Below are 23,445 nucleotides of genomic sequence, written 5' to 3'. Positions count from 1 at the left end.
AAAAAAAAAGTAAATAAAAAGGAGAATCATTACTCCACTGTCTGATTTTGATTGCAATACCTCGGCCATGTTGATGAGCCCCAGAGCCAGGGTCTTGTAGCCCAGGATGGTCCGGTTCTTGTATCTCTTCCGCCGCTGCAGCATGATCTGAAGCTTGTTGGCATCTCTCTTCAAGAAATGTGGGTACTGCAGATACAAATACACACACACACACACACACACACACACACACACACACACACACACACACACACACACACAACTTACAGGTGAACTATGGGTACATAGCGATAAAACAATTACACTTATGCCTGAATAATTAGATGGATCTTAATGGGTTGTTGCAGGAGACTTTATCACCTCCTGAATTTCTCCATGTTCTCCCCCAGCACCAAACCACTTAGTCACATCCAAACTATGACATAACCCGTCATTAAGGATCTCGCCGGCTGAACTATAATTGGAACAAACTGGCTCCTGGAACAACATTGAAAGCCGTGACAAGACTCTGCTGCTTAGTTTTAATGGGCTTCTCCGCTGCTGCAGCGCCGCGGACGCTATAGCCGGTTTAATGTATAATGTATAATGTCTGGCTCAGTGCGCACGCCACGGTCCGCAGGGAGACACTCTCTGACCTTTTCGCAGCGTTCGGCACCGGGGAGAATAAGGACGGGATGATTTGGAGCAGAAGAAACACTGCAGGGAAGTAGACTAACCGCTCTCTGCGTGAGTGCACAGAGTATACGTCAGAGAGAGGCAAATGTGCATGATCTCCATATAAATAACACCGGATTTACTTATTGTTTTTTAAGTTTGGAAAACCGCAGCACACTACCAGCAGGTGCTTTTTTGTTTTTGTTTTTGATGAATAACAGAGTGGGGGCGCGGCGGTTCCCTGTGAGCGTCTGATTCTGTACCTGCAGGGAGAAGGTGAGCTGCAAGTCGGTCTCCGTCAGTCCTGCCGAGGAGAGCAGGATCTCATTGGAGCGCAAGATCCGTTTGGAGCCCTGACGAGGAGACGGGAAGAGGAGATGAGCGAATCTGAAGGAAACGATTTGCTGTCGCACAGAGAAAGTCCTAAACCGCACAGTAAAACTTAGTGGAGAGAAACAACGCTGGAACAACAGAATATATTGGTTGTAAAGACAGAAAATGAGGCAGACATCAGCAAGAATGTTCAAGAGGAGAGAAGTACAATGCCTTGAAAAACTAGACAGACACACAGAGGGGGAACTTTTTTTTAGCACATTGTCAATTTAGAGCTACAATCTTCAGTGTTTTTTTATTGGGATTTAGTGTCATAAAGCAACAAAAAATAATGAGTGGAAGTGAAATGATCCGTCTTCCAAACATCTTTGCTAATAAAAATCTGAAAAGTGTGGCATGTTATGCATTTTATTTTTATGTATGCTCTCCGGACCACCTTTAATTGCTCCTCTGGGGATAAAGTGCGGTGCTTTGACCAACATGCAAAATGTGAGCAACAACCCAAAATCTGAAACTGTGCTACACCCTGAACGTATTACCAACGCTTGCCACACTTTTCAGATTTGTGTGAAAACTGACAACCAATCCAGAAAGGAAACGAATAGTGAAATTTGTGGATTTAACGTGACAAAATGTGATAAACAAGTTTGTAAAGCAGTTTTATTTTGACATTTCTGATATCGTGTAAGTTAACTTTACTCCCACCCCCCTGTTCTGAATCAGCTGCCGGCTAGAAGTAAGAGCTACACGCACTGAGAAACAAAAGGCTTTCAGCTCTGCTATGTCTCTAAACAATTTAAAGTAAGCGTCCTTGGCAGAGTGTCGGGGAGGAAGTGCATCCAGACCCAATAGCCTGCCTGGAAAAAAAAACGATGAGAAACTTTCCAGAAGGAAAAAAAATAGGAAAACAGAATACTTTTTTTTTTAGTTTGTTCAGCAACTTGGAAACATCTACTGGGTTACTTTTCTCAATAGAAGCAAACCTCAAGCCTTTAAGTCCTACAGTGGGGCAAAAAAGTATTTAGTCAGCAACCAATTGTGCAAGTTCTCCCACTTAAAAAGATGAGAGAGGCCTGTAATTTTCATCATAGATATATACCTCAACTATGAGACAAAGGGAGAAAAAAAAATCCAGAAAATCACATTTTCTGATTTTTAAAGAATTTATTGGCAATATATGGTGGAAAATAAGTATTTGGTCAGCTACAAACAAGCAAGATTTCAGGCTCTCACAGCCGTGTAACTTCTTCTGTAAGAAGCTCCTCTGTCCTCCACTTGCTACCTGTATTAATGGCACCTATTTGAACTCGTTATCAGTATAAAACACACCTGTCCACAACCTCAAACAGTCACACTCTAAACTCCACCATGGCCAAAACTAGAGAGCTGTCAAAGGACACCTGAAACAAAATTATAAACCTGCACCAGGCTGGGAATACTGAATCTGCAATAGGTAAACAGCTTGGTGTAAAGAAATCAACTGTGGGATCAATTATTAGAAAATGGAACACTTACAAGACCACTGATAATCTCCCTCGATCTGGGGCTCCACGCAAGATCACACCCCGTGGGGTCAAAATGATCACAAGAACGGTGAGCAAAAATCCAGAACCACATGGGGGAACCTAGTGAATGACCTGCAGAGAGCTGGGACCAAAGTAACAAAGGCTACCATCAGTAACACACTACGCCGCCAGGGACTCAAACCTGCAGTGCCAGACGTGTCCCCCTGCTTAAGACAGTACATGTCAAGGCCCGTCTCAAGTTTGCTAGAGAGCATTTGGATGATCCAGAAGATGACTGGGAGAATATCATATGGTCAGATGAAACCAAAGTAGAACTTTTTGGTCAAAACTCTACTCGTCGTGTTTGGAGGAGAATGAATGCTGAGTTGCATCCAAAGAACACCATGCCTACTGTGAAGCATGGGGGTGGAAACATCATGCTTTAGGGCTGTTTTTCTGCCAAGGGACCAGGACGACTGATCCGTGTAAAGGAAAGAATGAATGGGGCCATGTATCGCCACATTTTGAGTGAAAACCTCCTTCCATCAACAAGGGCATTGAAGGTGAAACATGGCTGGGTCTTTCAGCAGGACGATGATCCCAAACACACCACCCAGGTAACGAAGGAGTGGCTTCGTAAGAAGCATTTCAAGGTCCTGGAGTGGCCTAGCCAGTCTCCAGATGTCAACCCCATAGAAAATCTGTGGAGGGAGTTGAAAGTCCGTGTTGTCCAGTGACAGCCCCAGAACATCACAGCTCTAGAGAAGATCTGCATGGAGGAATGGGCCAAAATACCACCAACAGTGTGTGAGAACCTTGTGAAGACTTACAGAAAACGTTTGATCTCTGTCATTGCAAACAAAGGGTATATAGCAAAGTATTGAGATGAACTTTTGTTATTGAACAAATACTTATTTTCCACCATATTTTGCAAATAAATTCTTTAAAAATCAGAAAATGTGATTTTCTGGATTTTTTTTTCTCCTTTTGTCTCTCATAGTTGAGGTACATCTATGATGAAAATTACAGGCCTCTTTCATCTTTTTAAGTGGGAGAACTTGCACAATTGGTGGCTGACTAAATACTTTTTTGCCCCACTGTATAATTGGATTCTCCTGATTAAAGCAGCAGACATAATTGCTAAAGGCAAGCTCAGTTAACTAGGGAGAACCTTGCTGGTGAGATTTAAGGAAGCCACGGCCATTTTGTTTGGCTCAGAGTTTTCGTCTGGTGAGAAGTTTGGAAATAAACCGCGACATTTTCTTGGTTTCGCCCCTGAAGCTGTTGTCGCCGTCGTACCTGCAGCTTGACGGCAATGACCACCGAAGTGAGATCTTTGTCCAGCTCCTTCAGCATGATCAGCTTCTTCAGTGTCAGGTTGAATAGCCTGCAGGAAGAAAAGAAAAAAAAAAAAAACCCAACATGAGATCAGATCCAATATTCAGCGTACTCACGCCGGCTTAGCCTGAGTTCACAGCAAAAGTGAAAAATGATCAACAAGCCAAAAGCGATCCATTTGTTCCCCACAGAGCTCAGCCCTTTGAAGAGGTTCTTTGCGAGAGAGATTAACCACTTTGATGCCACTTTTATCAGCCTCCCCTTAGATTTCTGTCTGGCTTATTGCTTCATTTGTACCAGCGGGCATCTTCTGACAGGAAAAGAAATCGCAGCATCTTCTAAAGTAAAAAAAATAAAAAATAAAAAACTGATTTAGAAAAAGATGGATTCTTATTTATCAGATTATCTAGATTTGAAATAAGGACTGGTTTTCAAGATGAGCTGCTCCAATCTTAAAATTGGGTCCTTTTTTTTTTTACATTTAGAATTTAGTTACAAACTTGACAAAGATGCACCTTTAACAAGGTCTGCAAAATATATTACAAATCTATACAACCACTGAAAAAATTACATCAGTTGATTTTTATTATATTTACTTAAAAGCGCAACACAAAAAAAGCACAATTACAAAGTGTAAAAAGAAAAAAAAAGTACAACGTTCTTTTGCAATCATATGAGATGATTTTTTTTACTTTGACTAGACCATTCTAACACGTGTATGTGCTTTGATCTGAATCCTTCCACTGTAAACTTGCCTGTATGTTCAAAGTTGTCAGATATGCATGAGAAAATTTGTCACTTGCCTTTTATTTCATAATTATTTGCTACTTCTTACATGAGAGTTAAATTCCACGAGTAATAATATATATATATATATTACTTAAATGTTTCTGGTTATAATCTGAACAAAGACATGCTACCTCAGGTCAATTCAACCCTATATTACTGAGATTATGAGACATTTTTTGTCTAAAAACGTGAAACTCAATAAATGTAGCACTAAATCTATATCTGTTTAATTTCGGGGTGAAGTCTCACAAACTGCTCTGCTACGGTGCGGAGATTTTAATTCCTCCCTCCGAAGAAGCACGTTTGACTCAAATGAAAACTGAAATTAAAAGGAGGCGTCGAAGGCGGCTCAGCAGTTTATCTGACAAGACGCTGCAAAGATCCTCTCCAGCCCACGACTCAGACTGAAAATAGTTTTGCTATTTTTGTTGGGAAGCCAAGACTCTTTTATTTTCCCGATTGAAGATGACGATTACGTCAGAGCACCGCAAACAAAAGCCCTCGAACCAAAACTGCGACTCTTTGCGTCAAAGGAGTGAAAGGAAATGAACTGAAGGCCAAAGCCAAGCCAAGACACTTGAACTGTTCAAAGGCACAAAGAGGGATGTCTTCTGAGACGTACTGTAAGAGCCGACAGTGAATCAGACAAACCCAAGCTGAGGGGTCAGGGGGTCAACAGTGAGGGGCTTAGGAGCGAGGCAGAAAAAAAATACACATAAAATCATAAACAAAAGACTGAAAGATGATTAGAGAAAAGATGGGGAAACCAAGAATAAAGAGGGAAGATTTTATTTTTAATTATGTATTTATTGGTTTTCTTATTGTTCACCTTCTTAGTCTTACCAGCACTTATACGCTTTTGATTGACAGGTTTTGTGTTTTTAACCTCCGTTGCTTAAAGCATTGGAATTTCCCATCACACCGTCTAGATAAATATTAATTGCTGTCGCGCTGTTGTTTTTATTGTGATTTGCTTGCAAAGCTTAATTGCCCGTCGGGACATGAATAAAGATCTGAGTATGAAGCCGTCAGACAAAGAGAGAACCAGACATCAAAACCGGGAGAGATAATAAAAGAAGGGGACGTGACAATGATGGCTGACAGTCTCAACAATATGAGAAATAAAAGTGAGGGGAAAAAAATTACTCCTTTTCTTTTGTCTCAGAAGTAACAAAAACAACCAAAAGAAATACATGGATACATCATCCAGAGATGAAAAGATCACATGACGACATACGTGGAGAACTTCTGAAACCCAAACACACGGAGTCAACATTAATAACCGCTATGAAGATTAAAGGCAGAGCGAGTGAACAGAAAACTCACTCTTTTTCATTCAAAACACATCTCTCCCAATCCTCCGCCGCCTCTCATCTCACCCAGACCTTCCACCAAATCCTCTCCGCGCACCCGCTTTCATCTCTCTCCAAAGTGCTCGAAAAGGGCAACTTTCTTTCGACTGCTGATGAAACCGCCGAGACGACTCAGCTGCGCGCACTCTGAGCCTCTCTCCTTGAAGCCGAGGCTTTCCGGCTCGCAATAAAAAAAATGGACAACAAAAAAAAAAGGGGCGGGGGGGCTGAAGCTATGAATACAATCAAATCAATTTTTGCTTACTGATAGAGAGGGGGAGAGTTAAGTGTGTATCCAGCATCGGACTATCTTTAAGGTTGGGTTGTAGCACTGCATCATGGCTTATGGGCATTTCTTCGAACTCTCCATAAGCAATGCGCCTTAAAACATCTTTGAATATGGGGGGGAGAGGGGGAATCACATATTTTAAAAATCTCAAAGCCATCTTTTACAGGGTTTCTGCAGGTTTCACCAACTTAAATTTAAGACTTTTAAAGACCACTATGGATAAAATTTAAGGCCTGTTTTACAACAGAAATGTACAAAAACACTGCATATTTTATATAGTAGCAGTGCCGAGCGTTTTTGCATTGAATGTGCCAGTGGCAAAGACAAACGTCATCTGACTAACTGATGACAAATTTGCACTTACTCCTGATACATGCAAAAATGCTAGGTAGCTAGCAGGGCTATGTTAACAGGTAGTTAGCGGTAGCATCAACTGCTTTGAGTAACGGAACAGAATGAAGACGTCTGGATGCAACTCAAACATTTTTCTGATAGAAAAATCCAGTGAGAAAAATAATCTACATAGATTATACGAGAGCAAACTGTCCAGCAACAACAAATTTAAGACTTTTAATGTCTTAAATTACATATTTAAGGCCAACTTAAATTTTTTTTATGCAAGTGTCTTTAAGACCTTGATTCTAAATATTTGACTTCAAATTTCTTAGACGTTTTAAGGATACGCAGACACCCTGCCTTTAGTACTAGGCTATACTTTTTATACTTCCTAAAATATGAAAACCTACAGCTGAATTTTTTTCTGTAAGCATCAGTGCTTTAAACTAGCTGCCACACCTAAATTAGTCTCAGGTACTCAAGTGTCGGGCTCCAAGGTGTAGATTAAACCCAGGATTGATGGCTTCCTGACAGACATCTGCTTAGGTGCAATAAATCTCCCAGTGAATATTATTTGCCTTATATCATTTCCATTTTGAGAGGCAGCAAATGTCGTCAGCGGAAGCTGCTTGGTAAGATTTTTTTTCATCAATCACAGCCCTGATGAGACAATTCATGTTTATGGGACTGCGGGGCGCTTCATCAGGCTTCACAGCTGTGAGTTATCACCACTGAAAGTTCCCGAAACTCTTTAAAAACTGGATGTTATTGCTGATGTTAAGCATCTGAAATGTTTGCTGAGTCAGGGATGGGAGGACGATTTAAAATCTCTGAAGAACATCTTAATTTATTGCAACAATTCCAAGTGATGTTGCACATGATTACTCCAGCTATGAGGGCTGGGATGATGCAACGGCTGGATTGTTTCCAAATGTCCCTGCAGATAAATTTGCAGTAAACAGTACATCATTGTTGATCCGTGCCAGTGTTGCACAAACTGCTTTGCAGGTCCTAAAAGATTTTTATTCATGCAACTGAATTATTTTAGTAATCAATTATTTTGACAATTAGTTGGATAAAACAAAAAAAAAAAGCCACATTCTATAGATTTTACACTTAAGCCTTTTATATATATATACAATATTAGAAATACAATGAATGAAACTAAAATAACTCAATTTCTTTTTGGAAAATAAGAAAATAAACATCTTGTTTAAAAAAATGCAACAGCACAGCATTCTGAACCAGCATTCCAAGTGGCATAAAACTATGCCACTTGGAAAGTTTTGGCTAAAACAAAGGTGTTTTATTTTAAATAAAAATTTATATATTGTTTTAGTTTTTAATGCTCTGAATGCTATTTCTTTCTCAGCATACGTACTCCAGTTAATGATTAATCGATTACTAAATTATCTGACGATTGTTCCAATTATCGATTAATCACAATAAATCCGATTAATCGTTTCAGCCCTAAATGCATGACATCCAGTTAAATATGAATGTATTCTGAAAAATTCCAACTAATGAGTTAAAATTGATTTCCAAAAACTTCTCTTGGACTTTTTTTTTTTCTTTGCAACTTAAATCTCTTCCTAGCCCCCGACCGCCACACAGTCAAGAGTCCGGTCACCGAAGCCGCTGGAGGGGAATCACATGGCAAAGGTCAAAACAGTCCGCCAACACTTCCTTTATGGTCCGGTTCTCACTTCAGGCTCGTCTCCTCAGGATCCCGTCACGGCGCCTCAGCGGCAGCCACTGCACATCATTATCAATCAGAGCGAGAAGAAATGCCAAGGACAGCTGAGGATGACTCAAAGACAGATGAATCATTGTCTGATGACAACGGGCACAGCAGCACCGTCCTCGCGTGTGGAGCGTTTTGACCGGAAAATGCGAAACCAGGTTCTTTTTTCCTTTCTTCCGGCAATTACGAACCGACCCGTACACAGCGGCGATATAATTATAGGTTGCAGAGTGTAAAGACGAAAAAACAACAAACCCATTTGTCTTTGTGGGAGCAAAGCTAATCCAGGATTTTGATTAATTCCCAACAGGACTGAGCCCTGTCGGGGCCAAATCTATTTTTCATGCAGATAATTGGATCCCAGCCTTGGATACTGATGATAAAAACTCTCCACTTGTTGGTGTGCAGCAAAATCTATTGTTGCCCTCTTCTGAGGCTCGTCTCTTTGTTTTCTTTCTTTCTTCGTCTCCGTCTGTTTTTTTTGTCTCTCGGAAGGAAAATTTGTGTCTGGAGAAACTAAACAGAAAGGGTTTTGAGTAGATTTCGGGTGCTGTACAGGGACGCGTACGAGGAAGAACCGTCTCTGTTTGGATCCACGTGATCTCTTACATCTCATTGTTAGAACAATCATCAACAATCTGATGGCCAAACCACAACTACCACAAGTGAATGGGAATTAACATAAACTTTTGCTTTAGTTCCTCTAATGCCTACTTGTTTGACTCCAAAAAAGTAAAATGCTTCCCCTGAAAATCATGTTTACAGTTTTTCCTTAGAACATATTAGTTTCACTTCCTCTGATGACAAGTAGTTCCAAAGAAACGGTAGACTAAAAGTACACAAGATTTGGGGAAGTTTATTAGGGAGAACAGTGGAGAATAAAATAGTTTATGCAATAAACTATGCAATAAAATTCATTTTATTTTTCATAAAATGAATTATTTTATGAAAAATAATTCATTTTGATTAAATGACGTGGGTGTGAAGTAGTTCTCTGGCGTTAAATCTGAAAATGGACGATGAGATTGAGATTTCAATCTCATCGGGTTCATATGTCGAGTTAACTTAGTGATGGGTACTGAGATTTTGTGCTGATTTGGTTGAAGAAAATGCTCTTTTCCGTCATCTATCAGTTTGCTGTGGATGATCAGGAGACGGTAAGGTCAATCTGGGTGTCATGATGACTATGCCAATAATACAAAATATTGGAATAAAAACACGAGTTTACAGTAGATGCCAAGAATTTATTGATCAATAAATCAACCCGGTGCATCAGGGGTTAGTCCCTTCACTGTTGCAAGTCTTCAGCTTTTATCTCGTCAAACCAGGTCACTTTTTTTACAGGCTGCACAATGAAAAGCAAGCACAAGGGAGAGAGTTTGCTGAAGAATCCATTTACTGTGTGTGTGTGTGTGTTTATGTTGTTTACAGACTGAATACGTTTGTCGTAAAAAAAAAAAAAAAAGAGAAAAACTCTATAAATCTATAGGACAGGCAGAAAAAGGCCCCCCAAGTCTGAATCACTGCAGCTGAATAGATGCTTAATGCACCTTTGACAGATAACGCCTCGTATTTTCCCGGCAGTAGCTGATATTTGATTGTTTATTTGTTGAGAGAAAAAGGCCTGGGTGGATGAAACGAGGGGGCTGAAGGAGGCAGAGAATGGTTCGATAATGTCTGTGGGCAGACTGACCTATGATATTCTAGAAAGGCCCGTCTCTGGAGGAGCAAAAACAGCATGCCTGTCCAACAAGATGAAAAATCCAACACACACACGAAAGACATCAAATTACATCTAGTGTGTGTCATAAAAGTAAGACTTATTTAAATGATTTATTCTTTAGTCATGGCATGTTTAAATAATGAATGCGAGTACCCTTGGTATAACAAGCTTCCAGATTAGCAATAGGCTTAGCTTGTTTCTCATCATTTAATCAAGTAGATGGAGAAGAAATGCTAATTTTAACTAATAATATGCTACATATTAGTTAGCTTTTCATGCCTAAATAATTGATAGAATAAGAGGAGAAGTGCTGTATCCTCCAAAAGCACTCTTGAACCTTTTCACATCTTTGTCAATCTACGAGAAATAAACTTACATATGAAACTCTAAAAAGTGTTCTTTGTATTTGTATTCAGTCCCATTCAAAGTCCAAATCCCAACTTGATTTAAGACTTGATTGCTGTCAATCAAAGTTCAATCAAATTAGATGATCTTCCAAAGAAGAAGGGGCATAAACTTCAGTCTCTAGATGTGCAGAGCTAGAAGAGCCATAGCCCCAAAATGAAAGGTGGTTCTATAAAGTGTTATCTAAAAAGAGTTGAATACAAATTCTGATGCCACCAGGCCCCAACCAAGGTGTATTGGCCAAGGTCTTTCCCGGTGACCACTAGAGGTAGATACTTTACCTTGTTAGAACAAGTGCGTATAAACAATGGACAGATTTTTTTTAGTCAACTTTATCCTTTTCCCACCTCCCCTCTTCATTCTCCTTGCCCGTCAGTTTTCTTCTTTACGGCCTGCCTTTTCTATTATCGCACACTAGCCATCTTCTTCCTCTCCTTCCTCCACACTCGATCCGACTCTTGTCAACATAACTTCCTCTTCCCTGACTTAAAGACTACAAGACGACAAATGCTGTCCTCCTTCCCTTGCATAATGGTAACTCTCCTTCCCCAAAGCGCCTGCTTCACGTCGTCTCCTAAAGTAACACGCCGTTCCCTCAGAGGTGATGATCAACGGCGGTGTCGGGGGCCCGTCACCGTGCAACCTTCCCCTTTTTACGAGCCGCTTCCTTCGGCTCGTCTCCTTCAAACTCATTATCATTTCATCACATGGATTAGTCTGTGCGGAACACAAAGCCGAGCCAAGGCCGTTTCTCATTCGGACAACAGAGCAGCACACGCTCACTTAGGTCCAACGTCTTACAGATGATTGAACGCGCACGTAGCAGGCCAAATAACAGAAAAAGGAGCCAAAATGTTCAGATTACACCACCTAATAAAAACAGTTTACACGAGTAACTCCAACATACCATTTAAAGCAAGTTATCGACAGACAAGTATTTACATCAAGTCATGCCTTAAAATAATGCATATTCAGAACAGCTAGTTTTTAGTCATACCATTCCTGCATTTAAAAGACCTTTAAATGAGGTACAAACAGAAGTGCTAATGTTAGTAGAGTTTTCTCCAGATGCATGGACAAAAGAGTAACGCAATGCTGCCCCTCCCCCACATGTCAATGCACAATTAAATAAGTTAAGGGGAAAATTCATGATCAAGGTCACCCACTGTTCTTGAAGAGCTAAACGTACGTAATTTTTCCAACATCAGTGACTAAACATTAAACATTTCCTTGCCATTTCAGCCCTGTCTACCACTATTATTTATATAAGATATAACAAAACGGTACAAAACATTCATTTAGTCTGCACAATAAATACCTGATTAAAACAGTATAAAATTCAGCAAATGTTTATTTTATACATTTGCTAGCAAGAATAAATAAAATGTAAAGGTGTTAGTTTTAGTCTAATGATAAATTTTGTTATCAGTAGTAGGAAACTTATTTGCTCTTGTGTTTTGACAAAAATTAGTCAGACCACATTACACAATTAAAATTTTTTTTTTTTAATTCTGTACAAATTTGATATTACTTTAATTTAACATAAAGAAACTCGTGTTTAATGTCCAGTTATTGCAGGCTTATAATTGTAGAAATGCATTAAGTTTGGCAATATGTTTTAGAAAAATCCACGGGACGCAGCAACGTCAACAGCATCTCTTCTGATTACCATTTCAAACTTCACAGTTTGTTGATCGAGTTCTGTAAAAAGCAATTAATTACAGCTAATGTCCAGAAAAGAAAGAAACTTTAGAACAAGACGGGGGGGGAGAAAAATTACCTCCTTCAAAACTGTCATTTAGAGCGCTGATAAAAATTTCAGTGAATAAACCATTACATGCATGTGCTTGTATATGCAAAACGATAGTAATCATGTTTTTAGGTTGGACTTCTTTTTTACTTTTATGCAAAAAACAGCAACTGTTTCTGTTTAACAAGGTTTAAAAATGGAACATTTAACACAAAAATCGGCTTTTATTTCAAACCTGCGGCTCGCACACAATCGAAAACTCCTAACACACATTAATTGCGAGCGCTCATTAAAAAAAGATCAATGACTTAATAATATTCATATTAAACTGTATGCGGTGTGGGATCTGTGTAAACACCTGTCTACTCACTCAGTCTGTTCTTCACCTTGATTGAAAACAATAACCTAAAGGCGTTAAAAGCAAAAAAACAAAAAAGTCTGTTTCACTAATTACCATAAGAAAATCTGCCAAACACATACAGCCAGACATTAAAGTAACATTTAAACCAACACCGACAGAAAGCATAGTTTAGGCTTTGATTCTTGGCTGCTGAATCAAGAATCAAACACACACACACATCCACACAAGTGGATGTGTGTGTGTGTGTGTGTGTGTGTGTGTGTGCGTGTGTGTGTGTGTGTGTGTGTGTGTGTGTGTGTAATGTTTAAAGTGAGAGTCAGAGCTTATGTGGCTCAAAAACCTCTAATGGGCAGCTTTTGATCCTTGAGGGCATCAATAAGTTCATCGGCAGACTCCACAACAAAAGTGAACACACGAGGACTCGTACAAATTAACCTGCCCGTTAAATCCTGAAAGCACTCGGACAAAGAGAAACGTTTTAATCAAGGCAGCGACAGAAAACAAAACAAAACCAACAAGAGTTTTGAATGGGTACAAAAGGAAGAAAAACTATGACAGAACAAACATCTAGAGTGGATGCTTACAGGCAGCCAAAATAACGAGCACTTGGTTCATCACAAACATTCCTAAAATAGCTCCTGGCTGAGTGGATGAAGCCTCTAAAGATGTCAACGTAGCAGAGCAGAATGCACTTCCCTTGCTGGCTTTTATAAGACGTTTTTATATCAGACGACATAACTTATGCGAGGCTCTCAGTGTGTATTATGGCCAAGGAGCATGAGCGGTAGAACGGTTCAGTCTCTAAAGCAGAAACAGACTCTGTAGCTGATGGCTTGAACCGCAGATTGCTCATTTAGCCGGAAAAGATTCGGCAATTAAGGTAATAACTTAGATGAAATTCTGAATAGCTACGAGTCCACGAGAGCAGAAAACAGGGCCCTGTTCCCGTCATAAAACTTAATGTTCCCGTTGATTTTTCTAATTTGTTTTCTTCACTTAGCTTTTTAATATTAGACAGCCTATCAAAGGATGTTAAAATACAGAACGCTAAACAACTCGTCTGTGGCGATGCCAGTGTTGAGGATATGCTGAGGACAGAACTAGCTTTAAAAGCAGAGGGAGGGGTAGGGCCCAATACACACTGTTCAAAACACCAAACACCAAAAAAAAACGCTCTACAAATAACTCATTTATGTAAATTAACAAGGCACTATTGGCAAACAAGCTAACGTTTTAGCTTGGGTGGACATTTAATCATATCGTTTATCATTTATCATGATAAATTTCTTGTCAGGATAAGAATCTTGACTTATTGTCAGGACAAATTCCAATTAATGTTTAAAAAAAAAAAATGTTGTCGGGATTGTTTTTCACACCGTTTGTTCATTGAGAGTATTAATAAATACCAATACATTTTATGTGACTGGTGTCTTAAAGAAGCGTATTACAAACCGGCATGTTTTTTCAAGAGTAGTATTTGTATGTGGGGGATATACAATCCAGTCATGCAGTTACCTAAACTCAAAGTAATACATGTTTATCGTTACCACAAAATACCATGCTAAAACTCTAAATCCATATTGTACAGGTCTATGTGCTTTTTGAATAATCTTATCTTGAGTGTGGGAAAAAAAACAAACAAACAAACAGATAATTGTACGTTTCAAGAGAATAAAGTCAAACATTACAAGTTTTGGGAATTCCTCTAAAACCTCTGGAGATCATTGGGCAAAGAAGGATTCTTCATAAAATATCTCTCATAAAATTGAGTGTCCTCCTTATAAGATTGTTTTGAGTGTCTTCAGTCAGAGGCTTCTTCTAAATCGCTGTAATACAGACTACTACAAGAGATCCTCCCTTCCCATAACCATAAGTATCTATAACGAATTTTTGAAGAAACTTCCTTCCTTTGTTTCAATTCAGTATGGATCTCGTTTTTAAAGCCACAGTTCAGTACTTATCCATTAAGGTCAACAAAGCGGCGAGCGATGAAATTATTTTTCGATGCACTGACGTTTTGACATGGACAATTCTGAATCCTTTAACATTTTGTAAACATTTCTAAATTAACTGCTGCAGAATGTAGCAGACAAATGGCAGATCAGTGGAGAGATTTAGCTTTAGTTACAGAAGAAGTGAAAATACAAATTCCTCTCAATCCCTCTTCTCTGAGCAACGGCTCATAGCCAAATTATTCTACGTTGGCAGTGGGGTGAATGTAAGTAACTGTCTTTTCTAGTCTAAATTGAATGTTCGACCCCTTTTTTTCTACCCTCAATGTCAGCTAGGACAGACTCCCCACTTTTGAAACCTCTCACAAGATGAAGTGTTTACAGATAATGGACATGCGAACAAGTAAATCAATGAAGTGCCATCATTAAAGGCAAGGATAAGCACTCTCCTGTATACTGTATTATAATCTGCATTTTCAGCATCGATACATGCCTGGAAAACACTAAAAACACTTTGCGGAAGAGGACAGGATGAACATTCTGTTACATTTCGGGACCCCGGGGCGGCCTTCCTTCATCCGAAGCCCTCTCTGATGAAATCCAGCCAGGCTGCAGAACAGAATGAGTCAGAAAGCTCTGCAGTCTGCTCCTCTTCCACTCTGACAGTTTAGTGACAAACAATGAGCTTCAGGAGGAGGCCGGGGGCTGGGAGAGGTTTTCTGCATATCAGATACGAGTGACATGGGGAGGGGGGGCGAGAAGCTGTGAGGCTCAGGCATGGAGCATTGGCAGAGGTGATTGCACATCGTCGGGCTTGGAGTGTACGTGTAAGCTGCAGGTGTTGCAGCCTGAGCAGGTGATTGGGATGCTGGTCACATCAGCATTCAGACTCCAGTGAGGCTCGGGCTGCCCTCCATCCTCACTCGGAGTGGTGCAGCAGATTAATGCTGGAGCACCAGGAGAATTCTCCTATTTATGAAGGCGTTTTTAATAAAATCTTCTCATGGTTAATTTGCAAATCGTCACTTAATTTCCTTACATATGACTTCACTTAGCTTTGTACATTTCAACTTTAACTGTATTGTATAGCCAGGTGAAGGATTAGATACATACTGGTTCAATTTATCTAGGCTGAAATGATTAATCGTGATTAATCAGATTAATTGTGAATCATTGATTATTGAAATAACAGTCACCTAATTTAGTAATTGATTAATCGTCAACTGGAGTATACAGACTTATGAAAAGCCATAATATGCTAAACAAAACAAACATACTCATGGCTGTAATTAAGCCAAAACTGTACAAAATAATCTATACATTTTACTTTTCTTCAAGTAGTGTAGTTTTAGCTTCACTTGGTTCTGCAATTATTAATAACAATCCTCCCCCCCAAAAAACAGATTAGCTATGTTATAGTATTTTAGGCAATATAATGTTTATTTTCTTATTTTAAAAAGCAATTTAATTATTTGTTTGGAATCTCTCAATGTGTTTCTGATGGTTTAAAAAGGCTGAAGTGGTTAAAATGAAAAATCTGCAGAATGTGCTAATTTTTTAATCCAATTAATCGATTACTAAAATAATGGTCAGTTGCAGCCCTAATCCAAAGGGAAGTTTACTTTCAACGACTGTGACTCAGTGTGGTATAGAAAATGAATCTTAAGACAGACTGAGCATTAGTGCCGCTCGTTTATTAAATATCTCATTGTTATTAAAAAGTTATATTCAGAAACGCAAATGTCAGGCACAGGTGGGAAGAATCCATTCAGAATGGTCTCTGACATATAGAGTCAGAGATATTGAGGTCATGCTTGATGAACTGATTTGTTGCCAAAAGAACCACAGCTCTATTTTATTTTCTATAACCAACCTACTGAAATCAGGTGAAAATGTACAATTTTGTGTCACAAATCTGCCCCCAGAAAATGTTTAATTAAATCTGTTGAATTAAATGCAAGTCATTCCCGATTAGAGAGTAAGCTGTTGCCGTTTTGACAACTCTTTTAAGGAATTCGGTACCATTAAAACCGATTCAAGTAATGGTTGCCTTCTCAAAACATTTTTTATTTTTTATGCGATTGTTGAATCTTTAACCTTCAGGATACTCAAACTATAGTTGGAGAAAACAATTTTGGATCAAAGCTGCCATGTTCTCCTTTTTATTGACGTATCTGATCAAATTCCTCCCACAGCTTTTTAGACAGACTTCAAAATCACTCAGCAGACTCTTGAGGCATTGAAGGTCAAAAGTTATCAACGGATTTTTCTTGCATCAAAGCATGTGGGTGTGGCTTAGTGTCAAAATCTGACTATTCGCCATGAAACTTCAAGGTGCAATAACTTCCACATGCAAGGTCACAGCTGAATCAGACTTTCTATGTTTCATTACATCGTGGCACTAGTCACATTCACATGGTCAATTGATGACATCACCTTAGCCCCGCTCATTTCCAAGGGGAAGTCACCTGATTTTCCTGCTGGATGTCTTACCTTTACTCTTTGATTCATACAGGTTTAAACCTGTAAAGCCTAACCGTAACCCAATCATACAATGACACGATGAATTCTGTCATCTGAACCGTGTGGATGTGGCCGAATTTCAACCCCTTGCCGTACGCATACAGTCATCTCTAAATCATACATGTGTCAGCTGATTTTCACCAAGCATTTCTGATTTACTCTTGTGAACCTCTAAAGAGTCCAAGTTGTAATTTGCCTGCGCCCCCTAGCTTATTCCATCGGTTATTTCTCCTTACTACATCAGTCGTTCTGCACCAGATGTTTTGTGCATCATCAGGGAGTACTACTGAACACTTTGATGTGCATCGCCTAGAGGACAGGAGCAGGAACTGGGCTTGTTGACGGTGGCGAGTGGGTGGCATTGCTGGACCCCACGCCGTCACCGTGAGGCCAGAGCAGCACTGAGCTGCGAGGGCCGTACGAGGCTGCTTGCAGCTTTAATTGTCTGATTATTTCTTATAGCAGCTATGGTTTAAAAGTTTTAGACCAACTCCAAACTGTGTCAAAATGTATAGGTAGAATGTTTTTCTTTTATGAAACTGCCTCGATCTCGACTCCTGACCGCAGGAAGGAAGGAAATAGAGCAGCAGCTCCAATCCAGACATAATTTATGACTATTTTAGAGCGGTTTGGCTCTAAAGCTGAATTTAAATCACTCCTTACTCTGAGGAAATCTATATGAAATAAGCGAGATGTGTATCATTTAAAGTAACCATGCACATATAAACAGCCGCCACAGTGTGTCTGCCTCATTCAGACTTAAAATCAGTGTGATCAGCCAACCTTAACAGAAGCATTTGATGTAATCTTCATCTCAGAACACAAATACTGACAGATATTTCAACATTAGTGGTAAAATTCTGTTAAAAAGGCTTTGATTTAAATATACAAGTACTGTCTCTCTCCTGTGAACAAAGTCGTCCATGCTTCCTTTGATTGATGACTTCAATAAAGATTGGTGGATTTTATTATTTGAATGCAAACTCAGTAAAAACACTAAAATGCAACTGAAGTGTTGTGTTTGAAGAAAAAAAAACCTATCACACCGGGTTGAGCAGTGAGTTATCACAATAACATTGTACACACCATGCATTTTGCAAAGTACTGCTTGGCAATAAATTAACTGTCAGCATTAATTATGGTAGTTTTTGCCAAAACCACTGCAACTCATATGTTTTCAGAGTATCACGCCTTACAACTGAGTGTTATTTAACAGAAAATATCAACAGCAGAGTAAAAATTGGATGGTTAATAGATGCATTCAATGCTGAGGATACTGAACCAATGAGAAATGCTTAGCATTCTCCCACAAAAATGTTCTGGCTTTAGTTCAGATCATCTGAAAACTGTATTGGATTCACAGGGAAAAGAAAAACTACCCCCCAAAAAAGACCTCGGTCCCCGTGTAGGGCTCTAGCTGTGGAAACGTACCCAATATGTTCAAGCAGCTTAGCAGCATTGGGATTATTTAATGCTCTCCTGTTTAAAAATTTTTTTTTCCTCATATAAACACCATAAAAGCCAAATGTTTTATCCAAGGTTATCACACTGTGAGAATCTCAAAGCAGCACAACCCAGCATGCAGCTAATCATTTTGGGTCTCCCAGTTTAATATCTGATCCTAACTTCCTACTTAAGCTTCTAAAACTCTAAATCCCTGAGCAACATCAGCATTCTGATGCAACCGCACTCAGCAGAAGCTGCTTTATGGGGGAGACCTGTGGATGCTATCAACATGCTGCCACATTGCAGCGGCATTAGCAGCGACAGCCCATTGGCACGATATCGCTCCCCCGTCACGGTGCTGTCCCAGTTCGTGTCTGAGCAGTGTTCATGTGAAACAGTGCACAACCTCCGGTCCTGCTGACACGCATTACAGACTGATAGCGCTGACTGCTCATCGCTCACTACGAGGGGAAGCAAACGTCCACGCTGAGTAGCAGCTTATAATGGTGCAGGTGATCAATATGTATGAATGGTTTGGCATCATCTCAGAGGCTGACAGTGGAAAGGGGAAGTAGAGGAAAGAGGCAGCGCATCAGTGTATGTATGGCAACCCAGTCCTAAACCAGCAGCTTTTAATATAGTGTGTATTGATCCAAGCTGTGTCCCTCCATGTTGTGAAGCTGCAGTCTGTCTGATTGAATGTCTACTGGTTCGGTTAGGCTAATATCAGGGATTCCTCTACATGTAATTATTCGGGAAAATAAAAGCCATCACACTGTTAGAATGAGGTTTAAAAATATATGTTTAGGCAACGTGAATATCTGAGATCTACATATCTATGTAGCCTATATTTGAGCACTTATTCTAGTCATAATCAGAGTGTGAAATTATTTTAAATATCATCAAACCCAACATGGCTCCTGATTGGAGCTGGTTGTGGTATTCCACTTAGTCATGAGGAGTGCATGACTAAGTTTTCTTGGCTACTGTGTGCTGCGTTGCTTTCAAGAATGAAGTAAAACTAGAGTGAACAGTTTTACTGAGCAAAAAGCAAAAAGGGAAAAAGAAATTTATCTAAAGAAGGTTCAGTTAAAAGCATTTTTAGTTCAAGCTTGTGAAAACTACCCTAATATTAAAGTGCGTTGCATTTGGACAAGTAGCTAATTAATATAGTTTGGCCTTCGTGCGTAATGTTTCGGATATGTTTTAAAAGCTCCCCGATTATGATATTTAGTCTGGAGAGTCGTGCCCGAGAACAAACCTTGAACATAGCAGATAAATAACAGTGAAGGTCCAATGCATGTTCAGGAGCTAATAAACCCTTGGTCTTTTGGGAATATTGAGATGTAAAGCAATCACTTTCTGACTCCACCATATTAGGATTCCACTGGCTGCTGCTGTCATTGAAGCTTGTGAAAAAAAAACTTGTTTAATTTTAATAAAAATAAATGGTGGCTTTGATCCTTCATAAATAACGGAGGAAATTTGACGTGATGGTAGTTGTTGCTCATTATGACAATATGTACAGTCCCGTGAAAAAGTATACCTGTTGAACAGCTTCTGTCACATTAGGTCAAGGTCAGGTCAAGTTCTTTTGTGTGGCACATTTCAGCAACAAGGCTGTTCAAAGTGCTTTACATCATGAAAACATCACACAGTCACCAATTATGGAGCAAGCAATAAATATTACATTTTGTCAAATGCCATTATCAAAATCTCAATGTTCCGTTTAGTACTAGTCAACAAAGACTCTGGGATTTTAGCCACGATTTAAACAAACTCAGTGTTTTGGCAGTTTTGCAGTTTTCTCTTAGTTTGTTCTAAACTGAATGATGTTTCTCCATCGCAACTGCAAACCTGCGAGTGATATGGCTAAACCAACAAACAATTACAACATAATGTGAAGTAAAAGTATGCATGGATTTCATTTTTATACGAATAAAGAGCCTGCAAAGACCTTCGTTAACTTCAGCTGGTCAGCACTTCGTAGAATTTTCCTGCAATTGCAGCTACAAATCTTTTGGGGGTATACCGGCTTTGTGTGTCAACAGACTGAAATTTTGCCCATTGCTCTTTTGCAAAGCTTGAAAATTGCACTTCACAGATGCTCTCCATGCAGTTTCCCTGAGCATAGGCTGTTTGGCGAAAGACTAATGGTTTTAGGTCTATATTTTAACGCAAGAACAGGCTTTGAGCTAAATGATTGCATTTGAGCGCCAGCTGTATGTTTAAGGTTATTGTCCTACTGGTGCGTAAACTTGATTTTTAGGCGCATGTGCCGAGCTCCACTCCCTATGAACATGGTGATGCGTTTTCTGCTTCATTTTGCATTTTGCACGTAGGCCAAAATGTTTGGTTTTGGTACAATCTAATCAAAGCACCTTCTACTACAAGTTTGCTCAGTCTCCTCCAATGCTTGTGGCAAATCTCTTATGGCCATCTTTCATATAATTGTTTTCTTCTTGCGACTTTTCTGTACAGGCTAAATTTGTGGAGAGCATGACTAATAGTTTTCTTGTCGACATGAGCTATGGCTCCACCTGAGTTGCTCTTAATCCTCTAATAAACCACAATAAATTACACCTAAGTTTCTGGTTGCAGCATGACAAAATGTGTAAGAGGCTACTGGACGTGAATACCATCTATTAAAACGTCTAGGTAAGAATTATTCTAATGTTTGTTTTCAATATGAATAAACTACATTATGTGGAAAATCTGAACATTCAATGCCAACCAAATCTGCCATTCTGGGGATTAAAGTGTTAAAGATGATGTGCGGAACAGGCAAACTGTGCTCAGGTGTTCTTATTTCCCTAACCCTGATATCATAAGAGGACTTTTAATAGGGTTTCCTGGGATTAATTTGGATGCGTTCATTTACAAACATTAATGTGTCCTTGACTTTCCGCTTACTTCTAAATGGCTCCACCGGTGTGTGTGTGGGTGGAGGGGGGCGGGGGGTGTAAGTGTGTGTGTGTGTGTGTGTGTGTGTGTGTGTTTGTCGTACCTTAAGGAGCAACTGGGCAGATTCTGATGTAGTATAAATTTTAAAATCGCATACGGTTTAAACATCAAAACTCGTGTTTGCAGATAATTAGAAATGATAATTCATACCGTCTGTTAATGTGTTTTTATTTATATGAAATTAAATTAGTGGAAGCAACGTCTCAAAACCAGAATAACAAAAAATAAAAATAAAAAATTACCTTCCCGTTTAACTATTCAGCATTTGTTTTGAGTTAAAATAGGGTTTCAATGTAAATGAGTGTACTCCTGTGATTTAAGCTACAAATCCCAAAGCAGACAAATAATAATAGATGCAAATATCACCTTGATGCAGAAGGTGAGTTCTTTTATACAAACAGCAGACAGTGATTACATGAAATGTCTTTTAATCAGCTAATGGAACCGGTACTAATCTTTAGAACCACATCTGCTTTTTGCCATTTTGGGTTTTTTTGGGGGGGGTTTTCGTCGGCAGCTTTGAGGACAATCTAGTTAAAAGTGCTTTGTAACTTACCGGCTATAAATAAACGAGCTGTGACATGAGTGTCAAGCAGCAACTGGGACCTTGGTTGTTTATCAGAGACTCTCGTCATTTAGTTTTTTTTCCAAGACATGAACTGAAGCCCTCTGTCATCATGAAAGGCTTTTTCTCCAGCTCTGTGGCATTTCACTTTTTCAATGTTTTTGTGCCTGGATGTGAAGGCGGGAGTCAACATTTGCAAGTCGAATCTAATAATAAATCAGCCAGCTAGAGGCTGACATTAAGTCTCTCTATGCGTGTTGGTAATTTACTAAACAAATGATTCTCTTAGAAAGCAAATTAATGCACATTAAGGTTCGTTAAAACAACGCCACACAGTCTTCAACAATACGAAACTCCTGTAAGCGTCTTTTTGCTGTGCCGTTTCCCTTTTTCTTTTCTTTTTTTTTTTAAACTCTCTCAAGCTGTCCACCACTGTCGGCCAACAAAAAGCAGAGCTAGCTGTCCCTCTGGCTGTCATCTCATGCCCACTCCCTGCCACCTATTCAAGGCCTGATCCAGTTTTCCTCTGGCTATCCACAAATCTCCATCTGTCTCTTCTGATAGCACCACTGTTTTCCCTCCAACCCAACGCCCTGCTCTCCCTTCTGCTTCTCGTTACTTTAAGTCAACTTTTAGTTTTGGTTTGACGTTGAACCTACCGGTTGTAAATGTGAGCAGTCCAATGCAGTCTATCAACAACGTATCCTGAATTAGGGCTGCAACTAAGGATTGTTTTAGCAATCGATTATTCTGACGATTAATCGGATTTAAAAAAATGTCACATTCTACAGATTTTTTTGTTTATTCGCTAAAATTGTTCAATGCAATATAAGAAATTAATGAAAAGATGCAACTAAAATGCAATTAACAGCATTTCTTTGGTGCATTTGAAACGGGTGAAGATAAAACTAAAATTTTGGGTAAAACATCTTCAATGCAAAATGTACACTTTTGCTTAGTTTTGGCTTAATTACCATTCTGAAATTTTTTTTTAATCAAATGGCCTTTTTGAGTCTATGCTTCAGCTAACGATTAATTGTTTACTAAATTAGTTGACGATTATTCCAATAATCGATTAATCACGATTAATTGTTTAAGGCCTATTCTGAATAGATGTTTGTTTCAGTTTGTTGTGCCTCCGTTATCCACCTTTTTGTCTCCATTTATTCTTAAAAGCATAGAAGCAAAAAAACATGGATGAAGAATCAGCGTTAGATTATTAAATTAATAAGACGAGACAAAGCAAGATTTCATAGGGCAGGAGTAGTGACATTTACTCAGCACGTTGGCTGAAATGAACACAGTATCAGAGCAGACATTAATGGATGTGGTGCAAGCAGCAGCACATTGGAACTGAGTACATAGGAATAAAAAGACAGGAAAAGCCATCTGTGGAATAATGCATTGTGCAGACTG

General features: G+C 39.3%; 1 protein-coding gene across 1 annotated transcript in view; it reads right to left on the bottom strand.

Moving 5' to 3' along the window:
* The window catches only part of pacs1 (phosphofurin acidic cluster sorting protein 1), a 65,661-nt gene that overhangs the window by 19,618 nt on the left and 22,598 nt on the right, over positions 1-23,445 (bottom strand). The window contains 3 exon segments of the mRNA XM_017308651.1: positions 61-186; positions 918-1,007; positions 3,792-3,879. Coding sequence (XP_017164140.1) covers positions 61-186; positions 918-1,007; positions 3,792-3,879 — 304 coding nt within the window.

The sequence above is a fragment of the Poecilia reticulata genome, linkage group LG14 (genome assembly GCF_000633615.1).
Source record: "Poecilia reticulata strain Guanapo linkage group LG14, Guppy_female_1.0+MT, whole genome shotgun sequence".
Classification (NCBI taxonomy): domain Eukaryota; kingdom Metazoa; phylum Chordata; class Actinopteri; order Cyprinodontiformes; family Poeciliidae; genus Poecilia; species Poecilia reticulata.
This window is presented reverse-complemented; position numbering and strand designations above follow the sequence as displayed.